At 35.8% G+C, this 24,971-nt stretch overlaps 1 protein-coding gene across 1 annotated transcript in view; it reads left to right on the top strand.

Moving 5' to 3' along the window:
• Positions 1-13,871, top strand: part of SI (sucrase-isomaltase) — a 180,985-nt gene extending 167,114 nt beyond the window's left edge. Inside the window, exons 42-48 of the mRNA XM_087965277.1 lie at positions 222-306; positions 414-470; positions 728-852; positions 1,208-1,296; positions 7,117-7,166; positions 11,606-11,779; positions 12,451-13,871. Of these exons, the coding sequence (XP_087821403.1) occupies positions 222-306; positions 414-470; positions 728-852; positions 1,208-1,296; positions 7,117-7,166; positions 11,606-11,779; positions 12,451-12,513 (643 nt within the window). The 3' untranslated portion in view covers positions 12,514-13,871. The remainder of the gene's footprint in view (positions 1-221; positions 307-413; positions 471-727; positions 853-1,207; positions 1,297-7,116; positions 7,167-11,605; positions 11,780-12,450) is intronic.
• The last annotated feature ends 11,100 nt before the right edge of the window (positions 13,872-24,971 follow it).

The raw sequence follows: 24,971 nt of genomic DNA, 5'->3' as shown, positions 1-24,971 counted from the left end.
AGCATAATGTTCTTATCGCTCCAGATCAGATAGTTTTGGATAACTTGAAGTAGATGGGCTAAAGCTTCTGATTAAGTTTTAATAATGGAGGAGGAGAAGGAGGAGGAGATGATGATGATAATGATGATGATGACTAAGGTTTTTATAGATAAAAAACAGAGCCAAAAAACTGAAACTAACCCAACCCTGCTCTACATATTGATTCATTATACTACTTTTAGATTTACAGATGACAAAGCAACATGGAGTATACATGAGCAGTTTCTCTGGGGACCTGTATTGCTCATTAGTCCTGCACTACATGAAGTAAGTTGAGAGGGAAAAACAAAAAGTAATATGTTTGAATATATTTTTTGTCTTCAAAAAGAACCATTCATATTTTATTTCATACTAATACATCTATTTAAATGTAGAATGTTACAGAAGTGGAAGCTTACTTTCCAGATGCCTGCTGGTATGATTATTACACAGTAAGTAACATTTCTTCCTTTTACTCTAAATTTTAGGACAACCTTTTTTAGTAATAAGTTTCTTCTTCTAGCCTCAAATTTCAGTTGAGTTCAAGAATAAGAGTTTGATTGAGGGGGTCACTGAACTAAATACTGATGGGAATTTGAATCAAATGTTAGGAAAACATTCAAGTTATCCAATAAATGTGGAAGAGATTGTGACTTTTGGGGAGATGGGGAAAACAACATGAAAAAAATATTGTCTTATTTACAAATAGGATGAAAACATTGGCACAAGGCGACAGCAAAGAAGATTGCCAACTCCTCTTGATCACATCAATCTTCATCTTAGAGGTGGCTATATTATCCCATGGCAGTTACCTGGTTTAAACACCAATGCCAGGTATGAGCAATATGTCACAAAATTAGTAACTTGTTCATGAATTTTGTATTGAGAAGTTGCTTTTTTGTTTTTGTATAAAAACAAAACATTCAAAAGTATAAAAATCCACATTACAATATAAATATTATAAAATATGGATTGTGTTATAATTGTTCACTGCCCAAAGTCACTCGGTTGAGATAGGCAGTTATAGAAATAAAATAATAAAATAGACAGATATTATATCTTCTCTAAGTGTGGCTAGAAAACAGATTCTTATGAAACCAACATTCTCTATTTCAAGCTAGAACAATGATGAAACTAAATCAACTTTCTTTTTTTAAAATGTCCTTTCTCTCTCTCTTTTTTTGTTTAGTCGAAAAAATTTAATGGGACTTACAGTTGCTTTAGATGATAATGGGGCTGCTCAAGGACTTCTTTATTGGGATGATGGAACAACAATTGGTAAATATAACCTTGATAAATTAATCAATAGATTTAATTGGCTTACAATATATATCACTCCCCATAGCATGAAAACATACATTGAAGATATACTGAATTATAACCTCTTAGAGTTTATATAACTGGATGACACTGCACATAACATTTCCCATGGATTTTCCTACTGAGTTTTTGGGTTTCATGGTCAAACTGATGTTCTATATCCATTTTAACATGGTTTTAGGCCTTGGTCACCCTATGGGATGATCTGGGCTGGCAAAAAGTTTTTTCATGTTGCTTCTCCTGGACTTTTGAGTGGCATTTAGTATTGACCATGCTATCATCCTGGACAGATGGAATTGAGATATGGGAACATTATGGCACACATAATAATTCCACTCTACCTTTTCTAAAAGGTGATGCTAAGCTGATTAAAATTCTACTATATGGTGGTTGGGTTATTTATTTATTTATTTATTTATTTATTTTGTTTGTCAATTGCTTACAAGATAATAAGTATAAGTAAAAACATAGTTATGAATACATGAATACATATAAGGGAAAAAAAAAGAAACAATAGGACAGGGACGGTAGGCACGTTGGTATGCTTATGTACACCCCCTACAGACCTCTTAGGAAAGAGGTGAGGTCAATAGTAGACAGTCTAATGTTAAAGTTTTTGGGGTTGGGGGAAGAAACCACAGAGTCAGGTAGAGTATTCCAGACATTGATCACTCTGTTGCTGAAATCGTATTTCCTGCAATCAAGTTTGGTGCAATTAACCTTGAGTTTGTATCTATTGTTTGCTCTTGTATTGTTATGGTTGAAGCTGAAGTATTCATTGACAGGTAGGACATTGCAATGTATGATTTTATATACTAAGATCGGACCGAAGGTGGCACAGTTCTAGGTTTTCTATGTCTAGAATTTCAAGTCTGGTGGCATAAGGTATTCTGCAACGAGTAGAGGAGTGGAGAACTATTCTTGTGAAATATTTCTGGACTTTCTCAATTGTATTAATATCAGATACGTAATGTGGGTTCCAGACTGATGAGCTGTATTCAAGTATTGGTCTAGCAAATGTTTTGTATGCTCTAGTTAGTAGTGTAATATTACCAGAGAAATATTACATAAATATTATATAAATATTACTACATAAGATTAGGTTAACAACTCTTAATGCCTTTTTGGCTATGTAGCTACAGTGGGCTCTAGCACTTAGATCATTAGAGATGAGTATTCCAAGGTCCTTTACAGAGCTTGGATCATCAACAAGGTCTTGACTATTCAGCTTGTATTTTATTTTCTGATTTTTTTTTGCCAATATGTAAGACAGAACATTTATTTGTTGAGATTTGAAGTTGTCATTTGTTTGACCATTCTGATACATAGTCAAGATCTTTTTGAAGGGTAGCAGTATTGTCTGTGGTATTGAACAGCTTTACAACATCAGCGAAGAGGACGCAGTTGCTCTTAATATGATCACAGAGGTCATTTATGTAGAGTATGAAGAGAGTTGGTCCTAGAACACTGCCCTGGGGGACACCACTGTTGACAGGTACAGAATTTGATAGGATGCTCCTAATTTTGACCATTTGTTGTCTGTTTGACAGGAATGCTTCTATCCAGTAATGAAGGAGTCCAGAGATACCATAAGATTTTAGTTTTAGGAGTAGGCTGTCACCACTGAATCAAAGCCTTTACAGAAGTCTATGTAGATTGCGTCTATTGTTTTGCCCTGATCGAGTTGTGTAGTCCATATGTTTTTGCAGTGTAAGAGTTGCAGATTACAGGATAGTTTTTTTCTGAAACCAAAAGAGTAGGTTGTTTGTCTCTAAGTGGAGGATAATGGATTGGTTAATAATTGATTCCATGACTTTACAGGTGACGCAGAATAAAGAGATTGGTCTGTAATTTTCAAATAGGCTGGGGTCTCCCTTTTTGAAGATGGGGATGACCATGGCTTGTGATCATAGGTTAGGCAAGGAGCTGGTCCTGAAAGATTTTTCAAAGATTATGCTTAGAGGTTCGGCTATGGCAGTGGATAGCTTTTTAAAGAGGTAGGCACATATTCCATCCGGTCCAATAGATAGAGGTGATTTTAGATTGCATAGTGCTTTTTCAACATTGTCTTCTGTAAAATCGATATGTGTTAGATCATTGTAGTTGTCTGTCGTTCAACTTGGAAATACTGGGCATGATCCATTGCTGTTTACAAATACTGAGCCAAATAATGTGTTAAAGAGGTTGGCTTTAATAGTGTCATAATTGCAGTCTTTAACATTAGGTCCTTTCAGGGGTGGGATGGACCTTGAGTCTTTTAGTTTGTTGTTTACAAAATTGTAGAAAGCGCGGGTGGAATTGGTGCGTAGAAGGTTTTCCTCTTGTTTACTATGATAATTGGTGCATTCAGTCTTTATCTGGTGGCATAAATTTTTGTATCGACTTTGGCAACGTGACCAGATTTGTTTTTCCACCAAAGTGATCTTTTTTTGGATTGAAGCTTCCTTATTGCTATGGGTAATCTGTTTTTATTGTTATCGGTACATATAGTTTGATGACTCTTTTGACTTCAAGTAAAAATATGTTGTAATTGTCTTCAACACTATTGCATCCAGTGAATAGAAATTGCCAATCAAGGAATGACAGATCATTGTCTGTAAGATCATAGTTTCCTTTTTTGAAGTTATAATTGGGGATCACATCGTTGTGTTGACTTTTGTGTGGACATATGTTGAGACAAAAGTCAATCATGTTGTGGTCACTGTTGGAAAAGGGTTCTTTAATTCGTATTCCATAAATTGAATTCAAACTATTGCAGAAGATGAGATTGAGGCAGTTGTTAAGTCTAGTATTGTTGGTTACCAGTTATTCCAGTCCCAGGTTTATTACAGCATTGTAGAAGGTTGCATGTATGGGTTCAATTTTACATTTGTTTAGGGTCCAGTTAATGTAAGATAGATTGAAGTCACCAAGAAAGATAAAAGCGTGTGGGCAGGATGCTGCCCATATTGGTAGTGAATTTAGCTTATTTACATGTTTGATGTCATAATCAGGGGCTCTGTAACATAGTAAGAATCGAAATGTAATATTTAAGGACAGTTCACAGACGATGGTCTCAAGAAGAGCAAGCTCTTGGGTAACTTGGATGTTTTTTAGATGTAAGGACTTTTTATAGAAGATAGCAACACCACCTCCTCTACGGATTTCACGATCTGATCGGTAAACATGATAGTGTCTTACTGTGGTAATGGAGAGATGCATTGAGGGAGAGATGCATTGAGCCATGTTTCACAGACAAATATGACGTCGAATTTAGCCATATTTAGTAGGAGAAATGCAGGTATTTTATTCACAAGGCTTCTTGCATTGAATAGCTTGCATTTAAGGCCAGTTGTAGTTGGAATTCATGTAGTTAGGGGCGTGCTTGCCTAGTTTTGAGTGATGGTGGGTTGGATGAGGTAGGGTTGGATGTGGAGTTGCCGCAAACCCCCCAGCTCGTTCATTCCCCGAGTTGACTTCCCTCTCCCGAGACTAGGCAGATTCTTTAGACCCTATGGAATACCTCAAGCCTCCCTTTCATCCTTCATGCTTTTAACATCTCTTTGAAAATGCTGAGAGACATCATCTGGGGATGTAGGCTGTCATACTGTCATTATGTGGGACAAAATGCTTTTCATCAGCTTTAGCTAATTTACTACCTGCAACTTTACTTAGGATATTGGTCTGAACCTAACACAGCAGGACTGGGTCACAGGTTCTTCTGGGTTCAAAACCAATGAACACACACTATGAATACTTAAGGCTTTATTCCATGAAAATATAAGAATATAATATAGTGAAATAACATATGACAAGAATCAAAGAACATTCAAGATTATGGAAGAATTCAATAAGAGGGAACTTATGCCCCTTTTGCCAGTCAGGGAACCCCAAAATGCTGATAGTGGGTGGACTCTTTCAAAGCTAGCAAATATGCAGCAAACTACTTATGTTCCATCCCATGGGAATTTTTACCTGGTTTGTGTATGCAATGAGTATCATTACTCATATCCCTTTTTGGTGGTCTTATCTTATTAGACTTTGCAGTGATGTGATGGCCTAGAGGTGGAGCTCCCGCCTCACAATCAGGAGGCTGTGAGTTCGATCCTAGATAGAGGCAGATATTTCTGTCTCTGGGTACACTAAGAATATATCTGCTGGGGAAAAAAAAAACCTCCGCATTGGCAACAGGAAGGGCATCCGGCCAGTTAACACTCAGCTCCATTCATTTGCCCAGTCTCCACCCCGCAAGGGATTATGGGCTCATTAAAAGAGGATGAGCTCATTAGACTTTGCAAAGGACAGATTGAATGTTAACAAAACAAAGGAGACCATTGTTGATTTTAGAAAGAGATGGCATAGTCATACTCCCCTTTGTATCAAGACTGCAGTTGTGGAGGTGATCAGTAGTGTTAAGTATCTGGGGATGCAGATTATCAAACTGACTTGGTCTCTTCATTTATTATCTTTAATGAAGCGTGCAAATCAGTGTTTGCCTTTCCTGCACCGGATGAGGAGAGCACATCTTTCTGCTCTGTCCTGGCCACTTTTTACAGAGGCACAATTGAGAACGTTTTAACAAACTGCATCACTATTTGTTTTGGTGGCAGCAGTGCCTCACATAGAAGGGCTTCAAAATGTTTAGCAAAGGGTTGTTTGCTCGGTTGTTGGGTGGGCGTGGCCTAGTCGGCCTCCTGCACCATGCTGGTGGGGAACGTTTTTGCCCTCCCTGGCCTCTGGAGGCTTTCCTCGAGCCTCAGGGAAGGCAAAAATGGCCTTCCTGGGCTCTAGAGGCTCTTTGGAAGCTGCAAATGGGCCCATTTCTGGCTTTCCTGAACTTCCAGGAGGCTGTTTTTGCCCTCCCCGAGCCTCTGTGTGTGCCCTGCACTTACCTGCATCCAAAACGGGCTGCATGGGGACTCCTGGGAGAGGCAGGAAAGGGTGGGTGGGGCCAGCCTGGAATGGGATTTGGGGGTTCTCCGAACTGCACATAATCTTAGTGAGGGGCTTTCCTGAATCTCTGTGAACCCCCAGAAGCCCACCCCTGAGAAGGTCCATACAGAGAGTGGTAAGGACAGCTGAGAAGATTATAGGAAGCTGGCTTCCCATTATTTAGGATACTACTTGTAAGTGCTATCTGCTTAGAGCTTGAGGCATTGTGAGAGACCTCACACACCCACTTCATGGTCTGTTTCTGTTGTTCCTGTCTGGGAGGAGGTCATGAAGTATCTTTAGCAGGACTACTAGATTCTGTAATAGCTTTGTTCCTTATGCCATCCATCTTGTAAATTCATAATATTTTTTTTTCCACCATGTATACATTCCAACTAGACTGTTATGTTTCTCTGTGTTGTACATGTGTTTGTTTGTGGGTATATGCATAATGGTTATCTTTTGAGAGCTGAATGCAATAAATTTTCATTTTAATATATGTGGATCAAGCGTACACTTAAAGTGACAAAAAGTTTCTATTCTGTTCTATTCCACTCTACTCACTCTATTCTACTCTAATCTACTCTATTCTGACATATTCATTTTATCTTGTGCTTATAATGTTTTGTCAGGTGGCAATGACGCTATCTCAAGGTTAAGGAATGCTTGATTCTTTATTTTAATATTTTTATTTTATTTTATATTTTTATTATATTCTTTATTTTTAGTGTGTTTTGATGTAAACTACCCAAACACTTTGTCTATTGGGCAGTTTAAATATTGAATGAATATTGAATGAAATGGTGTGAAACAGCATGTCAAAACATAGATAATACAATAATATATATTGCTATTCTTTTATTATAGATGCATATGAGAAAGGACTTTACCTCTTACACACGTTTAATGTCAGCCAGGTATGTATATTTCCTAGGCATTATTTCCCAATTGAATAAACCAATATAGGTAGTCCTCAATTTACAACAGTTTATTTAGTAGCCATTCAAATTTACAATGGTGCTGAAAAATGTGACTTATAACTGTTTTTCACACTTACAACCATTGAAGCATCCTCATGGTCACATGATCAAAATTTGGACACTTGGCAACTTATTCATATTTATGATGGTTGCTGTGTCTTAGGCAGGGGTGGGATTCTACCAGTTCGGACCAGTTCTATAGACCTGGTTGTTACGATTCTGTGCAGTTCGGAGAACTGGCAAATCATACTACTGACTGACTCCTCTCCCCTTCTGTCAGATTTCTGCTTTCTAGCTAATCTAAATCACTGTTGTACTGCTTTGCCTTCACCTAAGAGGCTTCCCTGAGGCCCAGTCAGGGGTGGTATTCGGGGGATTGGGAGGTGCGGGAGAAATGGCCTGAGAGCAGAGCCGAACCTTCCTTAGGACTGAAGTTTCTATTTTTCAGTGCATACTCAGGCAGCAGATTGCAGAAAGGTAGATCTGTGAGTGAATCTATGATTCTGCAAGCAATTCAATCTGCTTTGCCTTATTTTGGGTAAAAGTTGCTCTTTTATACATACATACATACATACATACATACATATATAAAACAATATTTACATACATATTTACAATGTTTATGTACAAGCCACACCCACCCAGTCACATGACCACCAAGCCACACCCACAAATTAGGCCATCCCCACAGAACTGGTTGTTAAGAAATTTGAATCCCACCCCTGGTCTTAGGGTCATGTGAAGGTCATCTTTTGTGACCTTCTGACATGTAAAGTCAATGGGGAAGCCAGATTCACTTAACATGCTACTAACTAACTACTAAAATGCTACTTAACATGCTACTAACTTAACAATTGCAGTTATTCGCTTAACAACTGTGGCAAGGAAGATTGTAAAATGGAACAAAACTCACTTAACAATTATCTTGCTTGATCTGGAAGATTTATATAGAAGCATTTTGGGTCTATTGTGATTGTAAGTCAAGGACTACATGTACAGATAAATCAATTATGCTTCTATATAAATCCTCCGGATCCAAACAAATATCACCAAAATGGTTTCTTTGAATCAATTACTTGTCAATAACATTTGTACATGTCTGTGTATGACACAGAGAGCAAAAGAGTTTTTTTTTCTCACAGATTGTTTTCAACCTTGTTGCTCTCTCATTTTCATAGCTTTTCAAGCTATACAAATCCTTTTTAGATCTCATTCCATAGCAACACGTCCTATCATTTTTACACCCCATTCTTCCTGTTTCACCATTAGATGGAATAAATTTCAGGAGGGCACTCATAAGTGATTAATAAAATTCAGGTGTAACATGCAAAATAATATTGTCTGTGCAACAAAAATGAGTTGAATAAGAAAATTACAAGTGAAACAAACAATTTACTGAGTACATTTAAACATGAATTTATTTGTTGTCACCAGGGAGTGGGGTGGGTGGGTTATTGCTTTTACTTTCTGTGCAGTGAGTTTTTATTTTTGTAAGCCACTCAGAGTCATTGTGGGTAGTGATATAAATTCTCTTAAACAAACAAATGGAAAAGACTTACTGATTCAGTTTTTACCTGCTTTCTAGACTCCTTTTTCTAGCATGCAGTCATTGTGTTCAATAAAAATCAGTGGGTTTCATGTTTGTGTAATAGCTATTGGCATGGCAAAATAATTTTTGTTTGTTCTTGCTAGTAAATATAATTATGTCACTATATACAGTATATATACCCTTGAGGTAGTGCTAATAGGGTAGAAAGAATAATAAAATTGTTATTTCAAGATATTTTTGAGAATGCTATTTTTTCAGTTAATTTGATCCATTTGTTGGCACATAACATTAAATTTAGAAAGCAATACTTTGCAATCATTTGCTGAATTATAATTCAGAGATAAGTGAATGACTGCTTCTTCTCATAATAGTGAGAAAGATCTTTGCTTTCTGGTGTACGCCAAAGAAGTATTGAAGTATCACAAAAACTTGAATCACTCCAAATGTCTCCTTATCAACTTTCCAGTGTTTAAAGCCTTCCTAACCACTATTTTCTCCCTTTCCTGTTTCAAAGCTTATGTATCTAATAGATTCTTTTCTTTCAAACTACAGTTGAACAGTTGAAGAAGGTCCAGAAGACTTGTTTTTGCTAGAGCTTTCAGGCTAAATATAGATTTTCCAATCTGATATAACTGGAAGATCTGTTTGAGGCTTTCAAGTTAAATTTAGACTCATGGCACAGTTCTGCAATGTAGCATACCTGCAAAAAAAAATATTTTGTCCTCTTGAAGACTAGGTGTGGGAGATGTATTTGAGAACGGGCTGTGTTTTCTTATAGTTTCAATCATGGTTCAACGGGATGTGGGTTTGGATAATAAATATACAGGTTATCCTCAAATTACAACCATTCATTTAGTGACTGTTCATGGTTACAATGGCCCTGAAAAAAGTGATTTTGACCATTTTTGTTTAGACTGGATTTGGTATTTTCATCCACTTATTTATTAAATTTATATTTTATATTTATATTCTGGCATTTTTATCTCCATACTGTAATTATTATTTACACAATAATGTGAAATCACAGTGCCAATTCTTTAGGTGGTATGGCTTTTATAAGCACCAAATTCTTCCCTGGAATCCAGGATGTCATATTACTATTATTGCCTTTGAGTCAGTATTGACTCTTAGCAGCTTGGACAAGCCCTGCAGTTTTTTTTGGCAAGAATTTTAACATGGTTTACTGTTGTCTTCTTCCTAGGATTATGAAAAAGTGACTGGTCCAAGCTGGCTTTGAGCCTGAGGTAGAATTAGAACTCTTGATCTCCAGGAACTAGCCTGATATCATAACCTCTACACCAAATTGGCTTTACCTTTTTTAATTTAAGTCCTCGAATTATTAATTTGATCAATTTAGTAACATATGAATTCAAATATGATTGAGGAATGAACAAAATAGATAAAGATTTATTAATTTATCACAAGCTATCTTGCTGAAAGTTTCAGTGATACAGATTTTTTTACTGATACCTTAGTAATGTAGTGAAAATACAGAACTATTTGTTCATATAATGATCATATAATGTTAATCAGTGTCCATAGTTTTCATTTATACTAGAAACAATTATACATTATTTTTGTGGATGGGTATAGCATATTAAGAAGGAGGAAGATGAGCAGTTAGGAAACATGAAATATAAACAAACAGGATAACAGAGTTGGAAGGGACCTTGGAGGTCTTCTAGTCCAACCCTCTGCTCAAGGAGGAAACCCTACACCATTTCAGATAAATGGTTGTCCAATCTCTTCTTAAAAACCTCCAGTGTTGGAGCATTCACAACTTCTGGAGGAAAGTTGCTCGAACTGTCAGGAAAGTTCTCCTTAGTTCTAGGTTGCTTCTCTCCTTGATTAGTTTCTGTCCATTGCTTTTTGTCCTGCTTTGGAGAATAGGTTGATTCACTCCTCTTTATGGCAGCCCTTTAGAAATTGGAATATTGATATCATGTCACCCCTGGTCCTTATTTTCATTAAATTAGACATACTAAATTCCAGCAACCATTATATATATATGTTTTAGCCTTCAGTCCCCTAATATCTTTGCTGCTCTTCTCTGCTCTTCATTGCTCTCTAAATAAATAAATAAATAAATAAATACATACATACATACATACATACATACATACATACATGCATACATACATACATACATGCATACATACACAATAATAGAAACTATGAAAGAAGAAAAAAAACCTTACCCAATAATAAGAAACAAGCCATTAACTATAACAACTATAAGGATAATTAAATATTTTCTTTGTAGATACTATAGGTATTTTGAGTATTAAATATTTTGTAACAAGTATTAAAATATTTCAGTATTGTTTGATAATAAAAGAAAAATGATAGAAGGGAAAACAATCTTAAACTATACCAACTTACTATCAATTAGGGATTCTATCCTACTTTATCTATGTGTGAATTATACCTAGGAAGATTCTCAGTCATTCAGGTCATGGTTGTCCCAAAGGTGCTTTTTTGAAGGCAACAAGAAGAGATGCAAAATAGCATGGTTGCCCATAGTGAAAGTGGGACGGGTTAAGCCAAGCACAATAAGTAGGCAAAAAGCTACATTTAGATTTACAATGATCAGTAATAATCTGTAAATTCTGGTTAACAACTCAAGACATTGAGTTTTTATCTGCAGATTATTAAAACCAGCACTGTTAGATCATGAGTATCACAACTTTTGCCAATATTTCAATTGCTGCTATTTCCATTCTCATCCTATTGTCACAACAAAAGATTACATGTTGGAACCAAATGTAGATGATGGCAAATTATGAAGTAACTTTATAAATAAATATATCAGGGAACTGTCTTTCAGAATGTCTTGGATATCAGGATTGCCCATCAAGGATATTTTGACCCAAATAACTTAAAGTTTGGTGAAGTGAAAGTCTTAGGGGTCCAATTCAACTCTTCTCAAAGTGTGGTTGTACTTCAGAATGATGCAATCATTCCATCACCTCACAAAGTAATGTATAACTCTACAAATCAGGTAAGGAAATAATAATAATTTTGGCATTAAAAAGAGAATATTATTATCCCTGTTCTATTAGACCAACACTTTTTGAGATTCAGGATCCAGTTTCCCACAGTGACTATGTGGCTGCCTGTGGAAAATCACCAAGGAATATATGATGGCTTCTCCATTTTGTGGTTTTTCATTACTTGCATTAAGTAATATGATATCTGTGACCCTCAAAACAATATGATGACTAATAAATCAACATAGATGAATTTTTAATGAACTTAGTTAACTCTGTTCTAAAGCCAGCTGTGCCAGCCATAACTACTTACTATGGATACAATTCACTAGTGTTCTGATGCATTGTAGTCTTCAGAACTGATGAAGATGAAGCTATGTGGAGTAATAGAGACATCCTTTTTATCCTTTATATTATGGCACAGAACTGGCGGACCTAATGAGAACAGGATGAATGGGTGGCATAATCAATTGAAGGAGAATTAATCATAGTGAAAAACAAAGTGATTAGATCTGAGTGGAGGTGAAATGTTTCTTTCCCCAAATTCCATTGTTTTCTACTGAATATATAGACTTGTATATCTTTTATAATATGATAAATCAATTGTACTTCATATAAATGATTTTCTATTTATATACAGGAACATTAAACTAAGTTTATCATCACTGTTTTGTTTCCAAAGGCAATGCATATTACAGATCTTCACCTTTTCCTGGGTCAAGCTTATACACTGCGATGGAACTAGCATCTCTTATATGACAATTTTGTTATCTGTACTTATCACAAGTTTATCATTCTTAAAGATAATTAAGAGTTTAACTTTTAATGCTTTCAGAATGCAACTATTCTGGAAAACAGTAATAACCATTGATTGACTCCATTACTGAGTAGATTTGACTTTGCATGTTTCAATAATTAAAGGGCAGAAGTCCGTATTTCATTCTAGATTCATCCATAGTGCAACCTGTTCAACCCAATGATAACACAACTTTGATAAACTTATCTCAATCTCAACTTTAATAATTGCATAAATGGTTCATTGCAATTTCAGTTCAGCACTTTAAAACATATGGAATTCCTTGTGAGTTTTAAATGGTTTTTTCACAGAAGACTCCAACAATACTTAATTTCTGAATAGGGGAAAAAGGGTTTTCTGAATGGAAAACCAACTTATGTTCTATATCTGTTAATGCTGCATTAGAATTGCCAGTCTTTGAATTGGACATAACTTGGTATATTTGCTGTTTATAAGGTCTTGTGAATGACTGCTATTGGACTGTATTATTGTAATTTGAGTAAAAGTCAATATTGGAACCAGAGCTCTTGTATTATTTTTCATTAAATATATTGTATGAGGAAGATCTGAAGATTCAGTTAAGCCTTAACAGCTTGTTCCTAAAGAGTTCTGTTATGCCATCATTTTCTCAGCTTGTAAAGAACCACTCAGTTAAATTTTTTGGTCAAATATTTCATTTTGGATCAAAAAACAAACAAACCACTTTTAAAATGTATGGCTGCATATGGGAGGTAAACATTAGGGAACTGATAATAGGATTAAGGTAATTGTTGCTTATGTCAGTAGATAGCTGAGGATGCCTCCATGCATATTTGAATTCAATGGAACTTAGTTCCACATAATTAAAATGTAATTCTTCACACACCTATCTGGAAGAAAATCCTGATAAGCTGGGAATAACTTATTTTTTTTGAAAAAATGCATTTGGCTTGTCTTTAAGATACAGTTTTATGTCATACATTTATTTTTTATTGGCTTATCAATTAAGTAATTCCTATCATTTTACTATTTGTGTATGATAGAGCTGAATTTAAATATCTTTTGGTTTAGCTGATTTTGAAGGGAGAAGTTTGAATATTTCCTGTAATTATGTCATCAAAATCAATTGCAATTAAAGGTAAAACTCGTTTGTTTTTTTGGAAATTATTTCTATATAGTTTTTTAATAATGCTTCATTCTGGTGGATTGACTGAATTTTGATATTACTAATTTTAATGTTGTAAGATATTCACAGACCACTGTGGATGGAGAATAACTAGGAGTATTTAAGAATTATTAAATGAATAAATACATAGATAAAAAAAAAATGATGTTTGTGGAATTATGCTTGCATTGCCATGAAGAAAAGTTCAGGCACTCTATAAATCAAAATAAACATTCATAAATCATTAACAAATAGAAATAAGGCTATAATATGAATTAGCATTATATATGCACACACACACACACACACACACACATTTAAGGGGACACTTTGTTCCAAAGCTATAATGAGAGGACTATAAAATTTGATCCCTGGAAGAATGATTGGTAAAGTCTTATTAGTGCATTGCTGGCACATGGAATAAAGGAACAAGGGGAGGGAATGTCTAAGTAAACACAGACAGAGTTTTAGAATAGTATAAACAATTCATCATAAGGATATTGATTTTGATTATTAAAAGTAATACAGTTACTGGCAATATTTGATACGAATTAAAGCCATCTTCATAAAACAGGAAAAGGTTTCCTTTCTTTGAGAAACTTATTGGCACATAAATAACAGTATTATCTGAAATGCCCCTCAGTGTTGTCCAAGCCCCAAACTGGGCAAAATTGAAATCAAGCACCCAAGAACTCAATACCAAGCCAGTCCTCCTTCTCAACCCACCTACCCCACCCCACCCCAAAGTGTTAAGAAATAAAAAATAAAGCTCCCCCATTTTTACCCAGTTCTGTTCTGATTTGAAATCATGTACATTGACTTTAGTCAAAGTGATAGCCTTATATAGCTCTAGAAGTTCTTCTGTAGTTCTGTGTGGGATCCTGAGCAGTATTAGGCTGCATGTTTGAAGTGATTTTAAGAGAGAAACCACCCTTGACAAGATTTTTTTTAATGTCCTGAATCTTTTGTGTTTCCAATTTCTGGTGATGTGTAAGTGAAACCCAGAGCTTTAGAAAGAGATACCTGGGTCCAAGTTACTTTCCAAAAGATTTTTTTATGTTTTGTGTGTTGTGTATATATGTTTTTTTCGGGAGAATTAATGAAACCTTGCAGAAATATAGAATGAGAATAATGGTAACTAAGTCAGAAAGAAATAGATGAAATAATAATAATAAAATGGAATAAGAGTAAAGAGAAATAAAGAGAAAGTGGATAAGAGGTTTTTGTATGTTTATATGGAAATGGTTTAAAACAGAATTATAGTTCATCTGACTTGTTAAATTTATAATGGAAAAAGGTTTAAATATGTAATGGATAATGATGACTTGTGTGTTTTGAAAATTAATAAAACTTGTTTAAAAAAAAAAGAAATGGTTTTGGTACCATTTTCATACTGATAATCATCAAGAAATTTAAATAAACTGAGGTCTTCAGAAATTGTTTGTGAATGGCACATGAAGCAACTTTAGAATCTATGTGGTGAGAATCTCATTGTGATAATGACCACTAAAGTTTGTGAGAATTATGTAGGGCAGATATGACCCATATCAGCTCAAATTCTTTAAGAATACACACCCATAACTTCCCCAATCATACTTTAAATAGAAGTAACTGAATTATAGCAATGATTTATCTTTTTACATTGGTACTTTACAAGTTGGATATGCTGCATTTGAAATACATAATAAAAGCTTCACATTTGTTTACTATTTATTTCAATGTATTTTATATATGAATCAGACCCAGATATTCAGTTATGGATCTTAATCTCAATGGATATAGTATTTTGTAATATATCTATATCTATATATCTATATCTATATCTATATCTATATCTATATCTATATCTATATCTATATCTATATCTATATCTATATCTATATCTATATCTATATCTATCTATCTATCTATCTATCTATCTATCTATCTATCTATCTATCTATCTATCTATCTATCTTTTAAGTGATAGAATTATTTCATGCTTTTGTGATTTGCTCTGTATTGTTTATCCTATCCTTTGTGCTGGAGAAAGGCAAATAAAATTGATTGATTGAACATTCAATAGCAAATATATGCAAAACTTAAGAAAAAACAAATGTGGAGCATATAGATAGATCAAGGAAGGGAATATATATAATAAATTATACAATTGCATAGTTAATTTATCAGTAAAATAATAAGCAAGGTGTATTATTCTTACTATAAAAGGATAGTCATGCAAATACCCATAAATGTTATTTTTGCAAAACAGTGATTTGTATGTATGAGTGTTTTCCTGCATAATTTCATGAATCTTAAATCCTGAAGCCTATTTCAGTTATTTTGATCCAAAGGTTGATCGCATTTGATCTTTCTCAAATGCAGAAAAAACTATATATCTGTAGGAATTTACAGCTGTCTCAACTGGAGCAAGATATTACATTCAGAAATTGTATTTATAGTATATTACCGTTGTTGTGAACATGAAGTTGCAGAAAGCAAACAAATAAAAGGAATTAAGTCTTCAAAGCTGCACATTTGCAGAATCATACAAAAGTGATACTTCTTATTGCCTTTCAAATTAAGTATGAGCAGATTGTTCTGAAATCAAAACAAGCCTCTTCCAGGATTTCTGTTAGCACATATATTTTCTTAATAAACTTAATTTCTTTCTTTAGAATCTATTTGGTACTCTTAGGAGTTTTGGTTTTACTATACATAGAGATGCTCTGCTTAATATTTATATCAGTGATATGTAATCAGAGATATATTAATCTCTTTTCTAAAAAAAAGTATTATGAGCAAAGAAATAAGAAGACTGCCCACATAAATTTAAAAGTTGCATGAAAATTATCTTCAACAAAGAGATGGAACAACAGTCTCAAACAGTTGAGAAATTCCTGAATTTGGGCAATGATCCTTCAAATAAAAAATACTTTGCATCTTGCAAGCTCTGTGGGCTAACAGAATTGATAGAGGAGTAAAGAATTTAAGATGGAATTAAGGAAAAAAGCAGTTGGAATTCTTTGTCTAGCAATGAGCATTTCAATTTTGGTTCACTTAGGAAATAAGAAATTGTTAGAAATGCTGAAAGGCCAAATGAGAAAATGACTTCCTTCTTAAAGAATACCTTGTTTGAGAATCTGAAAAGAAAGAGCTTATCTAATTATGTGAGAAACAGATTTGGAATGCTTGGCTTAAGAAGAGAACTTGAGGAGAAAGGAAGAGAGAAGAGATATCATGAAATAGTCTTTTTTTTCCTAGAAAAAAAGTCCAAAAAGGAAATGATCCAAGATACTATGAGAACACGCTATCATGAAAGCTCTATGTAACAAGAAAAGTACATACAATTATCACTGTCCAAGAAGAAAAGAGAAGAAAGTAAGTCTGTTTGAAGAACAACAAATAGGGAATATAATCAGAAAAATGTCTGGTATGAGGCTACTGGAAGATAGAATATGCACACACACACACACACAAACACACACTAATTTAAAACATAGGTTATAAAATGACAGAAGTAATTATAGAAAAACAGTTTATTCACAGACTGACTCAACTAAAAATGTTATAATAGTCAATAACCCAGTTGTAAAATAGCAAAGCATCAAGAGCAAATGAAATGCCTCCTAAATTGTTTAAAGGTCATGGGCAAGAAGCAGCTATGGTGCTAATAGCTTTATATCAATAAATAGGGGAAAAAGATTCTATGCCTTAGACTTCAGGGAGGGGAAAAAAATCACAGTATTTACTTATACTGAGATTTATGAGAAAGTTCAGATATGAAAAAATTATACTATTTTTTACATGGAGATGGGTATATCAGATTGACAATCAAGATACAGAATAGGTAGACACAAGATTGGTAACAGAAACAGAATAACAGTTGGAAAGGACATTGAAGATCATCTAGTCCAACCCCTTGCTCAACCAGGAGACCCTATATGATTTCAGACAAATGGTTGTCCAATCCCTTTTTGAAAGCTTCCAGTGATGGAGCACCTACACATTCTGGAGGTAAGCCTTCCACTGATTAATTGTTTTCACTGTTAGGAAATTTCTTCTTATTTCTAGATGCTTCTCCCCTTGATTAGTTTCCATTCATTGTTTCTTTTCTTGTCTCCTGATGCTTTGGAAAATGCTTTGACCCCCTGTTCTTTGTGGCAGCCTCTCAAATATGGGAACACTACTATAATGTCACCCCTAGCCTTTCCTCCCCATTAAACTGGACATACCCAATTTCTGCAACCCTTCTTCATACATTTTAGTCTTCAGGCCCTTAATCATCTTTCTGGTTCTTATCTGCACTCTTTCCAGAGTCTCCATCTTTTTTATACTGTAGCGACCAAAACTCTATGCAATATTCCAAGTGAGAACTTACTAAAGTGATGAGCTTCTATAAGATGAATGCTAAAGAGAGAAAGAGAATATGAGAAAGAATTATTTTTACCTGAGCCACAAAGGCCTTTGACATAAATTATGCCAGAATAGGAGACATATTAAGGTTTATGTGTATACCTGAGCCCCCAATGATTTCTTTCCATGAACAAGACACTATTGAGGAAAAAAACTGAATTTGGAGAAGCATAGTTGTTCAGAACAGAAGTACCAAAAGGAAATCACTGCTTTTGTGAAAAGCACTGCCCCTTGAGGTGTATATTCAATGTCACAGCACACATAGAAATGGAGCAGCACAGCAAAAGCACAACATTGCTGATATCAGTTTGGCCCCCATTGCTCCTGCTGCAGTTGCCTTTGGTTTAGATTAAGGAAGGGAGTGAGAAATATACTTGCTTATCTTTGCTTAACTTGTTCAGTGACTATATATTTTAAGAAATATATATAAAATATATATGACTATATATTTTAAGAAATATATTGACCTTTTAAAAATTAAAAAGGTCGATAGTTGGAATCAAAGCTGGGAGTGGAAATACTAATCATTTGAAATATGTTATTGATACTATTTTAATAGCTGAAAATAAGATTTAGAATTCATTGTTAAAGTAAAAATGGAAACAAAATAGGGTTAATATCATCTTGCTTGGTCAGTCAATATATAATTGACAGCAAAAAAGTGAATAACAGATAACTTTGTTTTGTTGCATTCACGAATATATAATGATTGACAATGTACTCAAAAGGAAAGAGGAGATCTAAGAAAAAGGGGAGATGATAAACTCAAGATAATGAAGGATAAAACTGTTTAATGAGTAACAAGGATAGAAATAGTCAAAACATCTTGCCTCTAGTAGTAGTGTATGTGATTTTTTAAAAAAGTTTACTTTTACAGATTACAGATAATCAGAGTTGGAAGGGACCTTGTAGATCGTATAGTCCTTGTATAGTCATATACTCCCCAAATGGGAGACCCTACACCATTTCTGACAAATGGCAGTCCAATCTCTTCTTGAAAGTCTCAAGTGATGGTGCTCCCACAACTTCCAAGGGTAAGGTTTCTTCTTATTTCCAGGTTAAATCTCTCCTTATTCAGTTTCCATCCATTATTTCTTGTCTGGCCTACAGGCACTATAGAAAATAGCTCGACCCCTTCCTCCCTGTGGCAGCCCCTCAAATATTGGAAGACCGCTATCATGTCTCCCCTGGTCCTTCTCTTCACTAGACTAGCCATACCCAGTTTCTATAACCGTTCTTCATATATTTCAGTCTCCAGTCCCCTAATCATCCTGGTTGCTCTTCTCTGTACTTTTTGTAGAGTTTCAACATCTTTTTTATAATGTGGTGAACAAAACTGGATGCAGTACTCTAGGTGTGGTCTTACTAAGGCTTAAAAGAATGGTATTAGTATCTCACTTGATCTCAATTGTATCCTTCTGTTAATACAATTTAGGATTGCATTAGTTTTTTTGGCTGCTGCTGCACACTGCTGGGTCATATTTAGCTGGTTGTCCACTAAGACTCCAAGATCCCTCTCACAGTTACTGCTATTGAGCCTGGTTTCACCCAGTCTATATGTGTACTTTTGGTTTTTCTTGCCTGAGTGTAGGACTTTACTTTTCTCTACATTGAATTTCATTTTATTAGATATGGCCCAGTGTTATAGTCTGTCAAGATCCATCTGGATCTTGAGCCTATCTTCTTGGGTGTTAGCTATTCCTGCCAGCTTAGTATCATCTGCAAATTTGGTAAGTTCCCCTTCTATTCCCTCATCTAAGTCATTAATGAAGATATTGAAGAGTACTGGGCCTAAGACAGAACCTTGTGGCACCCACTGCTTACTTCCCTCCATGTAGACTTAGACCCATTAAGGACTACCTGTTGAGTATGGTTTGTCAGCCAGTTGTGAGTCCATCTGGTAGTGGTATTATCCCATTTTTTCTAGCTTATCAAGAAGTAGGTTGTGGTCTACTTTGTCGAATGCCTTGCTGAAATCTAAATATATTATGTCCACAGTAAAGTTAAAGTAAGTTAAAGGAGTAAGTTAAAATAAGTTAAAGGAGTCCCTATGGGTTTTACTCCATTAATCATAGCTGAATTTAGGAGGTGATGTTCATCTCCGTTTCTTTAAGCCATTAAGCAGCACTGTCCAAAGTGTTGTTTCTGTGGTCAAGTGCCCAGCATAACATCATGCCACATTGCAAAGCTTATGACAAAACATAGAATGTTGATACCTTCTCATGGAAGTGGTACCTATTTATCTACTTGTATTTGCATGCTAGATTGCCAGGAGATGAGGTAAGTAATGGGAACCCACTTCATCATGAGGTGGTAGGACTCAAACACCTGGACTATAGACTTTCTATGGCATTGTTTAAGCCCCCGAGCCCTTGTGCCTCTTAATGTATGTGATAGCTGGTACTAAAAAAAAAAGAGAACAAAGATATAACTTTTCAAATGATGGATTTGAAGATAACTGTTTCAAGTACAGTACATGGACTGGAGGAAAAAAAAACAGTCAAGTATACCTGGAACCAGATAAAGTGAAAGAAAAATACAAATACATTGGGCGGGGGTAGTGGGAGCTAGGAAGAAAAAGGTTTATTCTTGACAAGATTAAGAAAGATAGAAGAAGGGGAACAGAGAAAGTGGGTGGAAGGCATCAAAATTTCTGAAAAATGTCTTTGTTTAATGTCCTTGGGAAAGTATTGATATAGGGAATGGGACAAGGGCCCAAGCATTTCTGTTTTCATGTAGGCATTAATTAACAGGAGATAAGCCAGAAGTACCTTGAGTGATTGTACTGCAGTTTAAATTAAATTAGTATTACATAGTCTCCCAAACTACTTAAAGCTGTTGTGAATATTCTAGAAATGAGGGAAGATGCAAACTTGCAATTAGTGTTAACATTTACATTTACAATAATTTAATGTATACATAGGTGCTTCAGGGAACTAAGCAGTTGTATTTAAAATCAAGTGGAAAGAAAGATTATACCTGTCCAGAAGCCTTACATATATAAATTAAGTGCCTGAAAGAAAAGGAACCACTGGTGAGAAACAAGTCAAGTCAATTCAGAAATTAAATTCCAATGAGCCTACAATATTTTTACTATAGAAGTAATATATCAAAATGGTGGTAACGACAAATAGAAGTGTATGTTCTGAATTCTGAAACTTTGCCTACAAGTTTTAATAATTATGGTTTACATAAAGAATCTTTCCCAATGTTTGGTTATTTCTGCCAGTAAAAAAATCAAGGCACCAGAAAATTAATTGAAATTAGTACACTATATAATTGACATTGGTCATGAAAGCCTACGCTGTTAATTTAAAGGGGTTCTTTGTTTTGATAAAAGATCATGTGAAGTGCCTTTTAAAATTTAAAAGTTACATTTTAAAATTTTATGAAGCAATGTACCTCATTCCTAAAAGGGAAACAATCAACCATATTATTTTGCCTCCTCTTATTTCAATTTCTTCTCTAGAAATTCCAGTAGTGGGTGACAAACATGGTTACTAGATATGGATTCCAAGACTGTTGTTGGTTTCCAAAAGGGGCTGAACCAGTTTATGGAAGTGATGGCAAATAATAGCTAATAGCTTTAATGGCAATATGAAACCCTCTGAAGACCACTGCCAGGAGATTAGTAAATTCCCTTATTTGTTTGGCCCCCTATGACAGGGCTGTCAAATTCATGGCCTGTGGGCCAGATGTGTCACACACTGGCCACACCCACATCCAGTTTAGCAAAGGGAGGGGAAAGTCCTGATATGCCACATGATGATGCCGTGACAACATGAGTTTGACACCTCTGCCCTATGAGAACAGCATATATTATGGCACCAAAAATAATGCTGACATTTCTTGTCCAAAACTGGTTAGTCCTATATGACACTTAATATGTACTATATAACTAATAAGTATATAGCCTATATAACACTTATTTCTATGCAATAATATATAATGCCCAGGATAATAATCACACCATCCTTTGCTGCATGATTGCTAAATGTCAACAGGCTGCAATTAGTGGCACTATTGCCTTGTACTGTAATCTGAGGCTACTGGCATCCTTTCTTCAACCTCCCCTCTACACATTGTGGAATAATGACTGTATTTCAGAAATAAATGTAATGGAGAGATTTTGTTTGAGGTTCTTTAAGCCAGGGATCCCCAACCTTTTCGGCGCCGCGGCCCGGTTCCGGCGTCAGCTGGGCGCCAGCGGCCGGTTCCGAGCGTCAGCTGGGCGCCGCCATCTTTTTGATGAAAAATCACTTCCGGTGGCGTCACGGAAGTGATTTTTCGTCAAAAATGGGCGCCAGCGCTCTGGTGAGCTTTTTCGGGTAGAAATGGCTTTCTACCGGAAAAGCTCACCAACGCTGGCGCCCGCCATCTTTTTGATGAAAAATTGCTTTTTTACCAAAAAGATGGCGGCGCCCAGCAACCAGCGGCCGGTAAGGCTTGTTCCGCGGCCCGGTGCACGGTCCGCGGACCGGCGGTTGGGGACCCCTGCTTTAAGCCTTCCATATGGAGCTCAGATTATTGTGCTGTTTTCAGCATCTCTCCAACTAGCAATAATGAAGAATAGAAGCAGATGCTGGGAGTTGAGGAGGTCAGGGTCATCTAGGATCTCTCTAAAGGCAGGGAGAGGACAAGCCACATGTCGACTTCTTAAAGAATGAAGGACATCATCTTTATTGCTTATGCTTTAATTAAATATAACAATAGAAGATAAATAGGAAATGGAAAGTTACTTCAGCAGATGCATTTTCTATTCACATGAGCTACCAGGTGAAATTATCTCCATGTCAGAAAGTTGAAGAATAAAACCTTTATTTTCAAGCTGATGAACAATTTATTCAAGACTGCTTATGTCTTGTTTGGATATGTCTGGCAAGGAAAATGGTTGATGAACAATCTGCTTCTTTGAAGTTAGACTTGTTTTCCCCTCCCCCACCGCTTTCAGTAAATACTTATGGCATTCTGAAGAAAAATGACAATGTGTTGTGGTTTGCCGGCAGCAAGTGCGGACGGCTGAGGTCTCAGAGACCGAGGACTCAGATGAAGGGCCGGCATGTGATGCAGGGATGGGGCCAGGACTATCAGAGAATGGAGTGCTGCCTTCAGAGCTTGTGGAGCTTGGCAGCAGTGATGCAGAGGACCCGAGGAGACTGTGCCCAGTGCCCATGGCACAGGGCTGCTCGAAGGAAAGAGCAGCTTCAGCAGTACAGGCAATTTGGGAGTAAAGCTGCAAGGTGATGGCCCCTCCCTTAAGGGATAAAAGCCAGCCCTCAGAAGTGGGATTCTTTGCAGGAAGCAAAGAAGTTCTTGCACTTCAAGTTTTGTAGAAGTTCGGATTATCCTGGTTTGTGTTTGGAGACTTTTGGTTTTGATTATTTCCTTGGAATTTAATCTAGTGTTCTTGGCAGCCTTGCACAACCTTGGCAAGGCTTGTTCTTATCTGGGACAATGAGTTTTTAATAGTGTTTTACGTGAATGAACGGAATTCACAGAGAAGCATTAAAAAGGTTTTGCTTTTATTTATGTTTGGTGTTTGTTTGCTTTGAACGAGGCTTGGGTCAGAACACAATGACATCAAATGCCAGCATGCCCATCATGTTGTTATTTCACAAATGGTGCAATACTGTCATGATGTCTGTTGCAATGACTAATTGTATCATTTGAGACTTCCAGGAAACAATAGTGGACTGAAGGCAGATTCTCAAAAGCCAGGCTAATGGCTATGGTGGTAAGAAGAGCAGGTGTACAGATTGGTTCCCAGGAGCTCTCGTCAGATTAGAGAGAGGGCTATATCTCTCGCACATTTTTCCATACAGAGTTGACCTTTGAACAAATTATAAAATAATGATCTCCTGTGGGTTTGAATGCTCTGGGAGCAAGGAGAAAATGATACTGCCTAAGCCACAGTTTGGTGTCTTCAAAATGGACACTGGGTTTAACTATTTCTTCTCTTAACTAATTTAGGAAATTGCCTGTTATTGATTTTCTGGATATTAAAAACCTTCTGAAGGGCAAGTTTAATTTTACTGACAGAATTTATTTCTATCCTGGATGAAGAAGACTTCCAATAAACTTTGTATGTAAGAAAAGAGAGCATTTTCATTTGATCAGCTTTCCTATCTACTTGCCACCTTATTACCTTCGGAAACAGTTTTTCCCCAAGCCTTGAATTTTGTGGAGCCATGTAAAACCAAGATTGTAATAGTTTTGTGGATCTGAAGCTTCAAAGAACCTTATGGTGATAACCAGTGAAGAAGCTGACTCCAAAAATGATCTGCATGTCCCTTAGGTAAGAATTTTTCAACTTGCCATTTAAATATTTCCAAGCTGCCTCCAGATTAATGCATATTAAAATCCTCATCCAATTGCTCCTTAGAGATTCCATCAAGGCCATCTCTGCACAATGAACACCAAAAATGAAGTTTTGAAAACACATTTAGGAGAGCTATCCAAGCCTTTCTTTGCATTGTACTTGATCAAATTAGAGCCAGCTTTGAGTCAAACCTCATGCATTTATACTTGCATTTAATTGCAGAATAAAATCTCATATTCAGAATCATAGCCACATTATGGTATCAGCTAAGCAGAAAAATGGAGGCTGTGATTCATTCCATTTAGCCTGCTTTTGAATATCCAAGAGAGTAGCTTCCAATAAATACAAGAACTTATATTTTTCAAAGACGACATTAGATATTGGTGAAACATGCTGCCTCATTCTATTCCTAGTTTGTTAGGCTGTTAGACTGTTTTGTGATATCATCTGTTATCCTGGGTGACAGTTATTTGATAGAATTAGAGAGCCAGATAGATATAATGGTTAAGACATCAGGTTAGAAGCCAGGAGACAACAAGTTAATCCTGC

This window comes from Notechis scutatus, chromosome 4, assembly GCF_049901735.1.
Source record: "Notechis scutatus isolate UNSWTSFEM ecotype Mainland chromosome 4, rNotScu1.2, whole genome shotgun sequence".
NCBI lineage: Eukaryota > Metazoa > Chordata > Lepidosauria > Squamata > Elapidae > Notechis > Notechis scutatus.
Note: the sequence above shows the minus strand (reverse complement) of the source record. Positions and strands in the feature narration are given on the sequence as shown.